This window comes from Anguilla anguilla, chromosome 4, assembly GCF_013347855.1.
Source record: "Anguilla anguilla isolate fAngAng1 chromosome 4, fAngAng1.pri, whole genome shotgun sequence".
NCBI lineage: Eukaryota > Metazoa > Chordata > Actinopteri > Anguilliformes > Anguillidae > Anguilla > Anguilla anguilla.
The window spans coordinates 54,315,630-54,332,266 of NC_049204.1; the positions used below are offsets into that span (position 1 = coordinate 54,315,630).

At 45.4% G+C, this 16,637-nt stretch overlaps 1 protein-coding gene across 4 annotated transcripts in view; it reads right to left on the reverse strand.

Annotated features, from left to right (window-relative positions):
• LOC118226345 (zinc finger CCHC domain-containing protein 2-like) overlaps positions 1-16,637 on the reverse strand; it is a 38,832-nt gene that overhangs the window by 17,280 nt on the left and 4,915 nt on the right. For all 4 annotated transcript variants that reach the window (XM_035415900.1, XM_035415897.1, XM_035415898.1 and 1 more), the window contains exons 3-5: positions 15,986-16,057; positions 11,255-11,375; positions 10,877-10,938 (exon numbers count right to left, since the gene is read on the reverse strand). In XM_035415900.1, coding sequence (XP_035271791.1) covers positions 10,877-10,938; positions 11,255-11,375; positions 15,986-16,057 — 255 coding nt within the window. The remainder of the gene's footprint in view (positions 1-10,876; positions 10,939-11,254; positions 11,376-15,985; positions 16,058-16,637) is intronic.

Consider the following 16,637-nt stretch of genomic DNA (forward strand, 5'->3'; position numbering starts at 1 on the left):
GATGTCTAGCTAAAATCATGCCTCTGGCAAACGCCCTATGCACAGACAGCTGTGAAAAGCGACAGCGGGAAATATGGCAGCCCTAAAGTATTTGGCGGGGCGACAAAGGCAAAAAGAAGAGAAAACGAAACTGAAGTAAGCCAACCAAACAAAAGTGGTGCCGTGTATGTTGTGGACGTCACTGGGCAACAGGGGCGTGTCTGGGAGCACAGTACTGTATGCCACCTTCGCAGCCAGGGCAACACCCTCCCAGGGGGGGTGGGACACATGCGCTACCCTATAGAAGGGCATCAGCCAGAGAGGGAAACAGCCCCTAAGAGTAAGAGGCCTTCAAACACATCCCCCCCCCCCAGTTAAGAGCAGTTAAGAGACTTCAAAGGCAGGGGTATGTCCTCAAAATGGGGGGGGGGGGGGGGGGGGGATGCGGGGGGAGGCATACATAAAAAGGCCACACTGCTGGCCCAACTGGTCTGCTTCACAATCACACAGATATTGATACTGGACTCCTTCTTCCCTCCGCTAGTCACAGTAATGAACACACGGCATTTCTTCACCGAATGTGTTCTGTGCCTCTAACGCCTTTCAACTTGCACCTCCATGCAGTTATTACTATTGATTTCCGGGCAGGAGAGAAATTAACTGAAATACTGAAAGGAACCATTTGGACTGGATCAATCTGGATCAATCTCAGGTCTACATAAACACCCTCCACTTATTTTCAGTTACTCAGGTGCAGCCGCTGGTACTCCCACAGCAGCCAATCAGCTCACAGAGCCAAACCTGCTGCTGAGGCCAACCGGATGACCTCCTACAGGCTTGGCAAATTGAACATAATAAAATTCCTTCAACATGCCCATCAGCATTTCCACAAACATAAATCTTCCCCCATACCAATAAAAGACGGCCTTTAAAATCAAGCAGCAACACGGAAATGGACTTTACCATTTAATAAATAAAGGACTAATTAAAGTTTCAAAGCCCACAATTTATGAATACTTGCTTTATGAAAGACATACATGCATACATAAATAGTGCAGGTTAAAGGGTTACAAAAAAGCAGTGAAAAATTTGAGAAACATTCTGCATTCATTCATGTAAACTAGTTCATGGGCATTCTCGACGCACTCCAACCCAGACTTATTTTGTCTCCTGTCCTCCTTTTTTTTTTGCTGATGCATTTGCTAGTTGAACATAAAGCTTACCCAGAACATTCATACACTGCGTGAATTATTCATTGACCTACATATTTGTGAGTGTTCTTCTAAAAAAGAAATCTGATGCGTTGTTCCTGCCCAATTGCATATCTATCATGTTTTAGCATGATGACGCACTAGAAGTAGCATCACAAGGGAAACTACTTTTGTGCTTCCTTAGATCAGATGCATTGGACCGAGCAACAGCTCTGAGAGGTCAGTACCAAAATTGGAGAGGGAGAGGGAAAGGAGAGAATTTCTGGCTAATTGGTTACACTGTGCAGCACAGGAATCCTAGTAATAACAAGTAACAATCCCCAACAAATATTCTTGCCTGTCCAAATGAGTGATGGCTTTTGATACTTTTTCCCCCAAACAAAATTTGCACTCACTTTAAAGCAGAAAATGAGCATTTACATTATGCAACGCAAAGCTTGCAACAGGCCATGGCGTGTTATAGGCTACTTCAGAATGGCAGAGCTTGAATGTTGCAGATTGATCTTCCTTCTCTTGCCAAAAAAACAATACATTTATATCTGAAGGTTATGTTTGAACAGGCCAGGGGGAGTGAAAGCAGAGGGCAGTTAATTTTGCGAGCAGTACAGTGCATGCAGCGTCCTCCAGCAACAGGGCCACTGAGCTAAACATTTATGACGCTTTCACACAATGTCAAAAAGCCACACTGCTGGGGCAAGTGGAACAGCTCAATTAAACGGTGAAAGTAACTTGACGACGGCAAAGCCAACTGTGAAAAGGGCGCAGATTTATTGAAACGCTCAAACACGAGCGTCGGCTTTTGAAGAACAGGACGCAGAGCTCTTGCTGTGGGAAGGCCTACAGCCCTCTAAAATGTTTTTAATTACGCTGGGCTGTAATCTGGTCCACTAAGGTTTCCCACAAACTGCAAGCGGTCTGCCGTAACAATGGTTTTACGAGCCAACGCCACAAGGCCTTCTGCGCAGCTGGGTTTTTAGGAATGCTCTTTTAACAGGACAGAGAGGTGCTGTGGTTTCATCCTTGACATCGTACTACGGTGATCTTCAACGTCCGCGTATTAATTATCAAGATAGTGCTGGGGCTTTTTGGCGCCACCTAAAACCATGGAGCAGAACAAAAGCCGGTCTTTAGTGGGCTCCTATTGTGGTTTGTTGAATTTTCCACTGTGCTCAGTGAACTACATTGTGGCAAGGTCCTTGCCTTTGCTCAGTGGGGTCAGGGACCTTAAATCAACAGCGTTAAAGACAGACCAAAAAAAAAAAAAAAAGAGCGCAGGTCATCAGCTTCACAGGTGGTGCCAGCCGAGAAACGAACATGTCAGTTGGCCATTTTTGCCAGCTCTTCCTGACCCGACAATGTGGCACGCTCCAATGCGTGTCCAAGCCCCTGGCACAGGCAGGCTACCAGGGGCTAGCTTGGATCTGCACCAGTGAAACCACTGCTGTATTACTCTAACCATTCAAGACGTCTGCGACACCAGTGTCTGTAGATGAATGAATGCATGTTGGAAGCGGTCTCTGTACGTAGTGAGCAACTGTTCCACGCTTGACTCGGTGCCAGGACTTCCTGTTTAGCTCCGAGGGCCCGGGAGGGGGGCGGGGAGCCCCGCACCAGGCCTTCTAATCTGCTCTGTGGCAGGGCTTTAGGAACAACCGGCTCTTTCATTGCCTGAATAATTCAATCGTGTCATTAGGGAGCCAGCCGTATATGAGACCTGTGGCGGAAAGCATTGCACTCGCGTGCTCGGCCCGAAAAGCTACAGGATAAACCCTTAAAAGTTCTGGAAGTTCTAGAAGGATTTTCTCTGATAGTGGAACACCTTTGTACACATAAGCAGCCTCCCGGTGGCACATTGGGTTAAGGAACCGTTGTTCTGCAGAGTAAAAAGAAGTTGAGGCTTGACTTTGGAAGCCATGTGTGCTCGACCTCAATCTCCAAACTGACAGTAACAGCAACTGACAGTCCTGAACATATGATCGGTCATTCCAAATTGGGCAAAATGAAAACTGAGTATAGGAAAAAGAAAGACAAACTAAAACATTCATAATGGTTAAGACTATTTTCATTACATCCTCTTTAACTTCTACAATGGATATTGGAAAATAATGAAAGGATGTTGCAATAGGAGACCACACTCTGTCAATAAATTATTTATAATTAACCTTGTAATTAATATTAATATTTTTATTAATATTAGTACTTATAATAGATTAATATTTCAAGAAAGTACCTTAAATACATTTTAATTGAAGTTTTATGGAAAAATTGAATTTGAGTTGAAATTTTATGAAAAAAAAAGGAGAATCATCGTACTATCAATGGAGGACAGTGGAAAACAGAGATTCATTTGCAGATTGTGTTTTAAGTACCGCCCCCTTAAATTCCAATCCTGCCCTATTTCCTCGATCTGGTTTGAAAAGCTGCCTCTAAAGGACATCTGTCTGACGCTAAACCTCATTGTCTTTTTTTTGGAACCTCACTGCCCTTTGCAGAATTAGGCACACATACAAAAAAAAAAAAAAAACTACACACAATATCACAGTAGCAGTGTAAGAAATGTAAATGACCCAATAACGTCATCTAAACAGAATTTTTGGACCCTCTCCCAGGAGGCTGCAATAAAAAACAAATAAATCAAGCACAGTCACCATTGAGCTAGGCAGGGGAAACAGTGCCCAGTTAAGGAAATGCATTTCAATATTAGGCCGAACAGAAGCGAGTATAAGGATTTCCCCAACGCACTTCTGAAGGGAACAACATTCTTTCATATTGACAAATTGCTTCCTGGCTTGTGACAACGCCCCTTTGGGGTTCCACAATGTACTACGCAGTTTCATCATGAAAACACCCCTATTGTGGGGTGAACACAACTTGCGCGTTTAACATCTAACGAAGGCCCATATAAGGCCATTCCTGGTGTGAATGTAATTGGAAACAATGCAGGCCCGATGTAAGAGGGGCCATTTCTCTGGCGTCTGGAGGGCCGGAGACACTTCTGTTCCAGTACACAGTGTGCTCAGTGGAGCGCTGAAGGGGAAGGACGGAGGGGAGGGTTGGGGGGGCAAGGGAGCAGAGATGGGCGCTTCGTCAGTTTAATTTGCCAGACATTGTGGCACGATAATGCTGTGCCAATGGCAGCATTCCACCCTCATTCATTCTGCCCTGCCAGGTGGGAACTGCCCAGGATTCCCTGTAGGTGGGCACTGCCTGGAATTCCCTGTTAGGTGGGCACTGCCTGGGATTCCTCTGCCAGATGGGCACGGTCTGGGATTCCCTGCCAGATGGGCACTGTCTGGGATTCCCTGTCAGGTGGGCACTGCCTGGGCTTCCCTGTCAGGTGGGCACTGCCGGGATTCCCTGTCAGGTGGGCACTGCCTGAGATCCCCTGTCAGGTGGGCACTGCCTGAGATCCCCTGTCAGGTGGGCACTGCCTGCGATTCCCCTGCCAGGGGGGCACTGCCTGCGATTCCCCTGTAAGGTGGGCACTGCCTGGGATTCCCTGTCAGGTGAGCACTGCCGGGATTCCCTGTCAGGTGGGCACTGCCTGAGATCCCCTGTCAGTTGGGCACTGCCTGCGATTCCCCTGGCAGGTGGACACTGCCTGCGATTCCCCTGTAAGGTGGGCACTGCCTGCGATTCCCCTGTCAGGTGGGCATGAACTGGCCTGGTGGATTCAATATTGCCACTCCCATTCCACGTCAGAATAGTTTCATTAGTGCGACTTGGCAGAGCAAACCAGAGAACACAAACTGGAAGGGGACTTCCAGATTTTTCTGGCTATACCACAGCCGCGTAGAGCACGAAACAAATTAGAAATCATGCCTGTTTATCTCAGAGCACAACCTTTCCCTACATCAAGGCAGGGATGCCATAGCTTCTTTGCTGCTGTGCTGCTATCACGGTGACTGAAACACTTGTTCAATGAAGCTGGCAAAACAAAAAACATCAAAACCACCAACGGCTTGATATTAAAGGCGACAGCTGACACCCGATCAGCATTGCTAATACGGATGAGAAGGTGTGGTCACGTCAGTTTGAGGCTTAATACTTAGTCAAACTACCGAAGCCGACCATTTAAAACTGCAAATCGAGCAGAGGGTAGGCGGCCATCTTGTTTGTTTGGTTGGTGCTAGCAGACAAGACCAATTCCACAAACCGCTGCCCTGAATACTGATGTCCATTTCTAGGCCTCAGTCCAGCACTTAAGTATGATGTGGCAGCTCAACACAGGAAATGGCGGATATCGACTGTAGCACTGGAGATTTCGTGTTGCTTGGGACTGTCTCTTATGTTGTTGAAGGAAGCAAGCGATCATTTTTAGCATTTCTAAACACAGAATTTAGCGAACAAGTACTTGCTTAAGACAGCATTTCTTTTTTGGCCGTAGCTAGGTCTGGACGCGTGTGGTGTAGTCCGGTGTCCCGTTGCGGTTGCCGCTTGCAGTAAGTTTCCTTGCAGAGTGCATTGGAGGAGTCAAGCAGAGTTAAATGCGGCTTCCTGCTTCCATTATAAGGTGCGGATAAACAGAATGGGTTTGGGCAGAATGGGTGTCTGTTAGGAAGGGGAGAATAATTGTAGCCCCTTTAAAAAAAGGGTGAGCTGTGTGCCGTTGAGAGAAGAGAGGGATAATCCCCCTCCCACAGGGTAGCTTTGATACTGCTAAGCTGAGTCAAAATAAGGCCTTTAGACCGTCCACATACTTCTCCACTAAAATCAGAAACGAGAGGACAATAAAAAAGTCAGAAACGAGAGGACAATAACTCATTCTGCAAAATGCACATGCAGAACAACCTCTAAAATAAAAATCTGGCAACAGAGGGCAATACAGATATGATTTTAAAAATAAGAAGCTGTGCCAGCAGGGCAAAAAATAAGTTGCATATATTTGTGACGGCTTCTGAGTGGAACTGAGGTCCATTTCCCAAGTGCATGGGACTTAACACAGTAACTGTTAGAGCTCATGCCTCACTGCTATATTGCCAGTCTGCCCCTGCCGAGAAGCTGAACTGTCCCGCCATAACAGACGACAGATCCTGTCACCTTACCATTTCCACAAGCCGCTAGGCTAATTCCTGCCTGGGGTCCTGTCCATGGATTTGATAACGTCGCCTAGCGCCTGCTAGGGTGGCGGTGTGTGTGTGTGTGTGTGTGTGTGTGTGTGTGTTTGCGTTCACCCATGCAGAAGCTCAGAGGATTCCAGCATGCCAGTCAGCGACGCTTCTGCCGCCTCCCTGACCCAACCCGGCCAGAAAGGCCTCCGCTTAGCCGCCACTCCGCAGGCCAAGCTCAGAAAGAAACCCGTCATTTCGGCACGCCTCGTACCCCACGTAATGACAGGAGTGGGAGTCTCCATTTTGGGAGGTCACACATGAGTGCAGAGGTGCTGGCCCGGCTGGAGGCGACGGCTAAACCACCGTGAACGGCCCTCGCCACTTCAATGCTGCCTCGACGACCGTGCCACAAAAATAAGCAGGGAGAACGACCAAAAGAGTAACGTTGCCTTCTACGGGGCCTGTGGCTTTCGGTGGTTCTGTGTAAATTACAAGAAGCATCATAGAACAATCCCTTTCTAAATAAAACAGACACACAAAAAAAACACTGCTGAGAGCTATTAGGACACATCCAAGTAGGACACGTACACCTGTTTGAATTATGCATGCCAGATGAGAACCAGAGAGCAGGCAACAACCTTTGTGAGACGTCCAGAAAAGTCAAACTCTAGCTTTTCAAGAAACAAATAATAAATCACCCCGACGCCACATGCCTAGTAAGCCCTCTGAAGGCCTGCATTGTGTTGGCCAGGACAGATGGGGTGAAGAGGCAATTGCCTTGGGGCCACAGTTCCTGTAGATGCTGTTATGTGGACATAAAAGTGGGTATGCAGCAGTGACAAACAGCCCCCCCAAACCAGGTCTGGTTTGCTCTCAACAACTGGATCGGCCAGCCTTGTGAAAGCCATCTTGATCCCATCGGATGGTGGCTGTGCCTGTTCCCTGCCTGTTTATCAGCTGGTTCTTCTCCTTCTCCACTCACACGGAGCTGCAGAGACCCGTGGCAGCCTTTGGAAGCTCTCGAGTCTCCGCGCCTTGGTGACGCAAGCATCCTGGCCCCGGTTTCGACGCGAGGCCCTCCGTGGCCAAAGGGACGGTCGGGGCGGGGCAGCCGCTCTTCACCGGGCTATTTTTTACTCTTGTCTCTGGCGGGAGGCGGAAGAGACTCTCCTGCACAGCGCGTTCCTCGTGGGAGCTGAAAAATCAGCCTTGGCCATCGCATGGTTACAATCCCAACGAGAGAGGAACGGCTGGAGGTTAGGTTGGAGGGGAACGTTCCATTTTTAGCGTCGATCCGGTCCCTTTGCCGCACGGGGAGCTGCAGCAGAAGACCAGCGCGTCCCAACGCGTGCTTTCCGGGGACGAAACGCACCGCGAATAGAAACGGCTACTTCTTCGCCTGAGACCTTTGCGCTGCCTGTAGGGACATTCCACACTGTGTGTTCATGAAGTGCATCCAAGGACAGATGAGAACGGATTACGCTCACCGCATTTCACAGAAAAGCACTGCAGAAAAGTATTTTTCTTGAGGTACTGCTAAACAAAAGATAATTCGAGTGTGCTGCAGTATGAAAAAATAAATAAAAAACACATTTTTCGGCTAAATGTATCAAGGCTTATTTAGCAATCCCAACAATCCTCTTTGTTTTCAGTAAACAATCGTTAACCAATTTTCAAAGTGATTGAAAGCAGTGTAACACTGAGCCATTATTTGATCGTCAATCAATGAGAGTAGAGATTCTTGATTTAACTGTCACTATTTATCAGGGGGGGGCTTTTCAGCAGCTGTGACTGATGCAACTAAGAGAGGGGGGAAAGAAAAGAGAAAAAAAAACCCCTTTGGCTGAACTGAGAAAGAGAGTTTGTGCGCTCAATACCAAAGACCCGAGGACAAAACCGATGACGCGTCTTCTCCCTCTTCTACAGGGCTCGTCAGGAAAGCCGGGTTCGAGGACATTAAAGATTCCCCTCAGTCTCTGCTCTTCCCGATTCAACTGTGCCCCCTGACCTTGTCTGTGCCGCGGTCATCCATCACTCCCACGGCTCCTCAGCACTGGACACGTGACATGAGGCGGGGAGAGGCCGTGAGCTCGTAACAGGAGCGAGGCGCGCGCCTGTGGGCGGAGCCGTAAGAGAGTCGAGGTGGGGGGGGGGAGCATGAGGCGCCAGCCTCCCCCCCCCGTTTCCATGGTGCTAGCGTAGCCGTAGCGCGGCAAAGTGATGAGGTTGCACGGTTGGCAGTCACTGCCATCCTTCCCTTGTGCTCTAGACCTGGATTTGTTTAGTTTTCAGCAGTCTGAATATCCAATATGCAAACTTTTCCCGTACAAGATGGATGAGAACATCCATCACATGATTTGTAATAATAATGATGATGATGATTAAGATGATGACTTCAGCAGCAGACGACGTGGCCCAAGAGCGCTGACAGAAGGTTGCCATACCGGAATCCCCAGCTGAACATCGCTCTGCTATTCCAATCAGCGTAGCAAACACACTGCGCTAGCCCACTCCGTTCCAAACCTAAACAGAAATAATAAACCCCACGCTTCTGGCCTTGTTTGACAACGCTTGGAGTCCATTACAGGCTACAGACCCCTGGGAGCCTGGTTATTTTCTCCGGAGCCGAGCGGTAAAGGGACAAGGGAGGCTTGTGAGCAGAGATGCAACTGACTGCCTCCAGCCCATACAGTGGGAGTAAGGGCAGCAGAACGCAGTCGCAACGCATTTCAGCTCGCTACCCTGGCAAGCTGTTGCCATAATGCCCGGCCGACTGGGGGGGGACAACCGCAACCAGGTCACGAGCGTCAGGGGGTGTCAGACTGTCCGCGTGACTTCATCTCTGTACAGCGGCGCTCGTGTTGACGGACTGTCACACACCACCCTAAGGGAGAGCCATGGTTCTCCCAATGCCCAACATGCTTCAGTGCAAAGAAACGCACCTCTGAGTAGGAATATTTAAGTAACTATTTGAAGGGGGGAGGAGGGAAAGGACATGTTTAATCAATCCACAAACAAATCTCCATGGCATAGATCAGTGGCATAGAGTAGTAGATTTAATAGAATGACCAGCCTAGGAACAAATAAATTGCAGCAAAATAAGTTTGCAGCAGCTGGTGGGATTTCCTTTGGGTTAAAATAACAATTCTGAGGAACGATGAGCAGGATGTTCAGGCAAAGATTCATGAATTATGTTTCAGGGATGAACACACTGAACCCCGGCCAAGTTCCAAGGTCAATGACATTCTTCCATTTTTTTACCATAAACAACTTCTCCCCCCCCCAATGGATGATTGCGTTTAGCCTATATGCTCACTCACACACACACACACGCATGCACACACACACACATACACATGCATTCACTCACACACACACACACACACACACACACACACTTTGAAGCAGCACATCTACTCAGCCCATATGTGAGCCCAAGTACAGAGATCTTAAAGCTTTCATTCAGTTTCACTGTAGGCTGTTCCCATCCCCCACAACACATTACCACAGCATTCCCTCACTCCTGCAGACACCAGTTCTTCCCCCCTGGAAGTAGCCTCTTCCATCCCCATCAGTTAGCATTCACTGACCCCAGGCTCAAAATGTTTTAATTCTACCGCTCACAAAATATTATTTGCATATCTAATTTGCCTGTTCAGACATAAAAGTCTCCTTCCGAGCATTCTAAACAGGTCGTACGAAAGGTTGCCAAACTGAAAGTGTATCAATAAACCTGTTGTGCTACTCCACGATCTACAATCACAATAATTATTAATACAGTTTCCTTTTCAGATAAGTACAGCTGAGCATGTTGATCTCACATGACAGGCCATCATCACAAGCTCATGGTGCCCACATGGTTTGACACTGACTCACACCGGGTATGACAGGGAGGGGAATTTCCACTGCACTTGGTGATGGTTAATACGGCCCTAACTCTCCTAATAAAAGCGCAGCACTCTCTGCTATTGCCAATAATGGCACATTCCCCAGTCCTTTCAACAAAATAGCCATCTCCTGAAGTACATGCTTTCAACATCAATGCTGACAGTAATGAACTGTGTTCACAATTTATAGCCTACAGTGCCTTTCGTAAATCACAGTGCACTTTTCAGTTGGCTGGTGGCAAGAGACACACCTTAACCTCAAAAATGTGTGATGAATGACAGCTCACCACCCATTAGCTGAAGAGGCGACAGAAGGCTTTGTTTAACCAATTAAACTGAGCATAATCCAATTATTACGACCGTAATTACTACTGTCGAGAGGCGGAGAAACGTGCAGGAACAGCAGGTAGGGGTAGCTCTGAATAGAACTCTATATAGTTTACTGACGCATATTTTCCCATTGAAGAGCAACAATCTCACAAAATATAATCAGGGGGAGCCTTCTCACTTTTGGCCTTTTGCCATCCTGAAACAGGGCATCCTCTAGTCTGTTTGTTACCCACACTCATCTGGTCAGACAACTCAGGGTTACCTGAACTGATATAGTGTTGCAGAGAAGTACAGTAAAGAATCTTGATCCGGAACATGCCAAGACTCCCCTGTAGTTACAGGAAGGGGACGATACCTGGGGCACCCGAGTTACCAGGGCTGTGAGGACGCCATTATTCCGCGGGATATGGGAACGTACCTCAAAACTGTATTCCCTGCTCCTGGAGATCCCCTTGAGCACGATTCTCTCTATGTGCACTGCTGAAAGTCAAAAACAGAGAGAAAGGCTCAGCAATCGTTTGGGAAAGATGTAAACGCCGTACCCGTGTTTTTCCTTTATATAATACAAGCTCTGTGTCCGGCCTACACGGCTGAGCTGCTGAAGGGTTGAATTACAACAGGAATCTGCTCACACGTCAACTGGATTTCATATACATGTGTGCGCACGCACTTTATGAATGGCCTATTTTGATGGTAGTTACTCCCACTGGACAGTACGTTCTGTGAAATTTCCAACTCCTGAGGACCCAGTGAAGAGCTGAATGATTAGACGCGAGATAACTCCTCGGGTCTTTACCTTCCCTCTGGGATTTCCTGTTGGGAGACTGGCTGGGGTGCAGAGACTGCGCTCTGTCACTCAGGCTGGTCTCAGTGCTGGGGGAGAGGTAATCCGTTTTTGGGACCTTGTTCTGTTGCAACTGAGGGGGGAAGAAGAGGGAGAATGACATGCATTGTGATTTATAGCATACCTGACTCTGGCTCATAAAAGAAATGCAGATAAACTAATTATAGAACAAATCATCTACACATAATAATGATGCAAGCCTTTTGCTCCACTTCCAGTGCTATACCAAGAGAACAGTCACAGAAATCTGGTGAGACGTGCAGTGACATTAACATCTCATGACTTATCAGCCCCTATCAGCTGGAAATGGGCAGTTCTGACAAATTTGTTCAGACAGCTGTCCAGGCATGAAGGTCAGTGTAAAACACATTTTGTCTAAAGGGTATCAATTACCCCAGCTTTGAGTTGTCCTTTTACTGCCTAACTTCAGTATGCAAGCTGCAGTTAAAGGATAATCAGATGACATACTAAAATCCTTCAGCATTTCCCATTATCATTTATTAAACCAGCCTGTTCCACAAACGATCATCCAGCTAGTCAGTCGGTAAGTCGTAGCAAAGGGTTAGCCAGTAGCAACAGTTACAACAATCCCATGTTCGGGTGAAAATATAACATAACAGCACAGTGAAGCAAGGCTGATAAGAGAGACAGCACATTCACTACATGGCCAACTCACAACTTTTGAATTCATAGCTGCTGCCAACAACATATCCAATATTCTGGCCTATATTAGTGGTGCCACTGGATATGCACTGATGTACTGATAGTGATCATTAGCAAATTCGCTACCTTTAGCCTACAACACATAAAGTACATCCATAAGCACTTTTGGTTACCAATGCAAGTGACAACTGGATAACTAAGTAGCCAGGTAGCTCCCTAGTATCTTCACACCAATTCAGAATGTAGCAAGTTTAGCTACATTACATTCTTATGGTTTTGCAATGTGTAACTGGAGGTTTAGCTAGCTGTCTATCTAGTTATCAGTACTAATTGGACATGTAAGCAAGCCAGCCAGTTCTGAACACTAAATGCAGTGAAATAAAAACATATAGGCTACAACATGAAACTTGGTCTGCAAAGTAACTTCACCTGTAGTACTAATTTGAGCCAACAAATATTAGCTAGCTTTTCATTTTTCCGAATGTACACAACTGATTTACAAAATCCAATGTCCCAGTCACAGATTGTGTATGATATAATCTGACTAGCTAAAAAAAGGACACAATAACATTTGTGTATTGTGTTAGGTGTGCGTGCATGGCTTTGATTTACCGTAAGTTTAGGCTCTTAAATCTATTTTTCAAGGTATATGCTCAATATATCAATGTATCGAGTCTCATTTTATAACATCCCACAGTTACAATGTTGAATATTTTTGTAATATTAGTGATATTAGTGGTCCATCTTGAGGTCCATTGTATTATTTTACACATATAAAAATATGGCTGACATGACATTTTGTTTCATGCCAATAATGGTCTTAAATATAGAAGCCACATCAGCTAATGGTTTTCAGAGCTGGCTTTTATCCCGAACATGAAATTAGCCATGAACTACACAGGGGCCAAAAACAGTCATCCCGATTTAATTTTTCATAAAGTAGACATCTGCTGTTGCAGGAGGTGAATCACCATGAGGTAATGCAATGTTTCTGGAGGAGAGGCCATGGCTTTCTTTTTTTTTTCAGGAAATCAAATGAAGAAAAACTACAGCTTGCTTTTGCAGGGAAGGAGGCTAAGCACTGCTCGGGACATGTCAAACTTGCCGGCGACTCAACTGTTTGTGCTGCTAAACTCATATGTGCCGAAGGGTGGGGTGGGGTGGGGGGGCGGCTATGCTGGAGGGGTGGCGGGTGAGCAGATGATCACAGGCAGCTTAGATGTTGCTATAAAGCACAAGGGAGACCATGAGATGAAGCACAGATTCACAAACACAATTAACTCATCTACTCACTCATTTACAAATATTCCAGTTCCTGTTGTAGCTGCTGAACATTCCTAAGCCATAGAAGAAATGGGCAGCGTTTTTGAAAAGCTATGGCTACACTGACATGATCAGTGGAAACATCCGCTGGTGCAGTGACCATTTCACAAAAACGGACAGCTTTCAAAATCATAACCAGAGGCTTCTTGGCTTGGCAAAATTCCTAAAACCGGTTGAGGGGGCTATTCCCGATTGAGGCTCCGCTTCTAGCTCATACATACAGGGCTGTATTTGCCCAACCGCACTCACAGCCATGAACACCTCTGCCATTCTCGATAGATAGATATAGCCATGCTGGACATGCGTGTTCATTTACTTGTGGACGGTATATTTTGGGAAGAATTGAGGGGGAGGAGGGGTGGTGGGGTTTTTCAATAGAGATTTTATGTCTGACTTTAAATGTATGTCATTATAGTTATTGATATTACTTTGAATGGATATTTGCCGGAAGTTTAAAAGATACATCGTCCCTCTGAAATAATTTGTTTATTTTCAAAAAAATATGGCTTTGCTTAATATTCAACTGATTGGCTGGGAGGTTGTGCATTATTTATCCATATATGCCCACATATGAAGTAGCACCAGCAAAAGTGGTAGTCTGCAGCTCCTCTATATCACTATGCACACTTTTCACTGTGTGCCTGTTATTTTGTCATTTCAAAGCTACAACTACCATGTGGGAGTGTGGCTAAAATATTTAGGTTTTAATAACCACAGGGCAATGGTGTGAGCCTGGCCGCCAATAAAAACTTGATAGAATTATACTGTTGCTCATTTTAGATGAGGCAGCGCTTTCTACAGCATCTTCCAATCCTAGGGCTTCACTCCCTTTAGTGGCATTGGGAATCCACCGAGATGCATACATAGATATTGGCTGGCATGGACAGCAAAACTTGGGCTAAAAAGTTTATGATATATATGGCACATTTGGACTATGGCCACAAGCAAAGCAGACATCACCATTTTAAATTTAAATAATGAAATAAATTCTGTCACAGATTAATTAACTTACTCTCAATTATAGCCGTGGTGAAAAATAAGGCTCAGGTTTAAAGTGATAAGAGCTGAAGGAATGAGTCAAAGGCAGAAGTTCTATGACAAAGGAAGCCTGCAGCTGAGTAATAAGATGCCCAATGGAAAAGCAATATACTCCTCTCATTCTGAGAGATACTGTCACTCAACATCTGCTTTTTATAAAGTCTGTGGAAGTACTGTGTGTGGCTAATAGGCTCAGCATTTAAAAGAGAGGACCGGATTTAAATGGGCTACATTTCTGTACAGAATTCATTTCACTTTGGGTTCGTTTTAATATTAGGGAATTGCTTTAATACCTCCATTCATTTGCGAATGACAACGATACAGCAGATGATTTTTAGTTAAAGGATTTTAAACGGATGACAGCATTGTTTGAAGGGCAAGTACAAGCTTCCTAATGCAGTTATGTCAAGTGCATGAAGGCCTGTACAGAAACACTGGCATTTACAATAATCTGACAGAAAAAAATGGGGAGAATTAGCTCTCTGTTCCATGGTCCAGGCTGGGAGATCTTTACAGTGCCCTGTGACCGCTTGCTTTGTGGTAGCGGGCTGGTCCCTGCCAGGTCAACATGGGACTGGGTTCTACAGTAATCTTCTTTCTCCTTGCATGCTTATTGCCAAAACAGCAACATGGCCGCCAACTGAACAGAGCAGACTGTCACAAACATGCTGAGGGGAATAATCATAGTGGGAACAATCATTCCACCTGTGATGTCGGTAAGAATCACCCAATGATGGTGCAGGGGGAGGGTGGACACAGGGGAGCTATGCCTGGCGCGGCAGATATCAGCCGCCAAACCCGCTGATCGTCACGGCAATCCCAACATAACACAACCTTTCAGTGGACTGCTGGGAGGTTCCATTTAACCAAACCCAACTGAAAAATGGCCACGCTGGGCGTGGACACAGATTTTAGACAAAGTCAAATTCTTGCACAGCTGCCCCCTCTGTGGAATTTCATAATTCATCTTGCTGAAGTCTACTACATGCAAAAATGCCCAATGTAGATACAAACCACAGGAACCATTTCAAGACAGTACAGTGGTTGAAATTATACAGTGAAATGAGCCGAAGCCAGTACCTGCATCCAAATCTGAATATAAACTGCAAGTGCAATTATTTCTGCTGTAAAAACATACCTATTCAAAGACCCATGAGGGATGGTAGTAAATCATCTGCATATGAACTTAAAAAAAAAAAAAAAAAAAAGGTGCATGGATCCAATGAACTTCAACAGCAATATTACTTAATGAGGCTGAGACAACTGTCACCACACAGCTGTATACAAATAAGGCACTATTCATAAAGGAAGTAGTACTGTTATGAAGTAAATAGCCTACAGGCTAGTGGTACTGATTGGAACCCATAAAAAGGTCATAATACTTGAGTGAAAAATAACGGTAGGTCATTTCAGAGCTACATGAAAATTATCATAGTGCACCTCCATAAATATTGTTTACAACATGAAAAGGCATGATAAACTGCATACAAAATGTCTATGCACTGATTGAACAATAACATGCAAAATCAAAACAGATGGCTGTTCCCCTCATACCAACAATGAATAGATAATAAAATTATAGCAGCCACATTTAACAATTAGCAAATGTAAAGCTAAACGTTCAGTCTATGTATTTGTTGCGGATGTGTTATGATTTACCTTGTCAGCGTGAACAGTGCCACTTGTGTGTAGGGGAAGTGAAGTACAACCACAAGTACAGCCTCCTGATCCCTGCACAAAAAGACAGTGGACATGTTGTCACAAAGACCAGGGCAATGAATATCTAATAAAGCAAACTTATTTTAAGTCATCAGTATACATGTTAATAGATAGCAAAAGCACAATCCAAAGAGTATCCAAGAAAACAGTGCCCTATGGAACCAATGCCTGCAACAATATCAGACTTTGTTATTCAACTTTTGGCCTGAAATCTGTGCTGGCTGAAGCAATTTCCGTTTCTTGCAGTCTTGCCAGTTGCCAACACTTGTATTCAATCTTGTATTGTTTTCACACTGCTCTCAATTTTGACCCCAAGACACAAATTACTGGGGTGAAAATCAGGCTCTGGTACTTTTGTGTACTGCATTCCAGAACACCAATGAACAGAAAAAAGTCAGCAGTTGTGCAAATATACTTGGCCCTAATGCATTATTTAATTATCATGCACATCAGTTTACGTTGAGCCCCTATTTTTGTCTCTTAAATCCAGCAGATTAATTATAACTGATTATGGGCGGAATGGATTTTTCTTCATCCGAACAAATTTAATGGGAGACCAAGTGAAACTACATGCAGGTTAAGTACACACTCC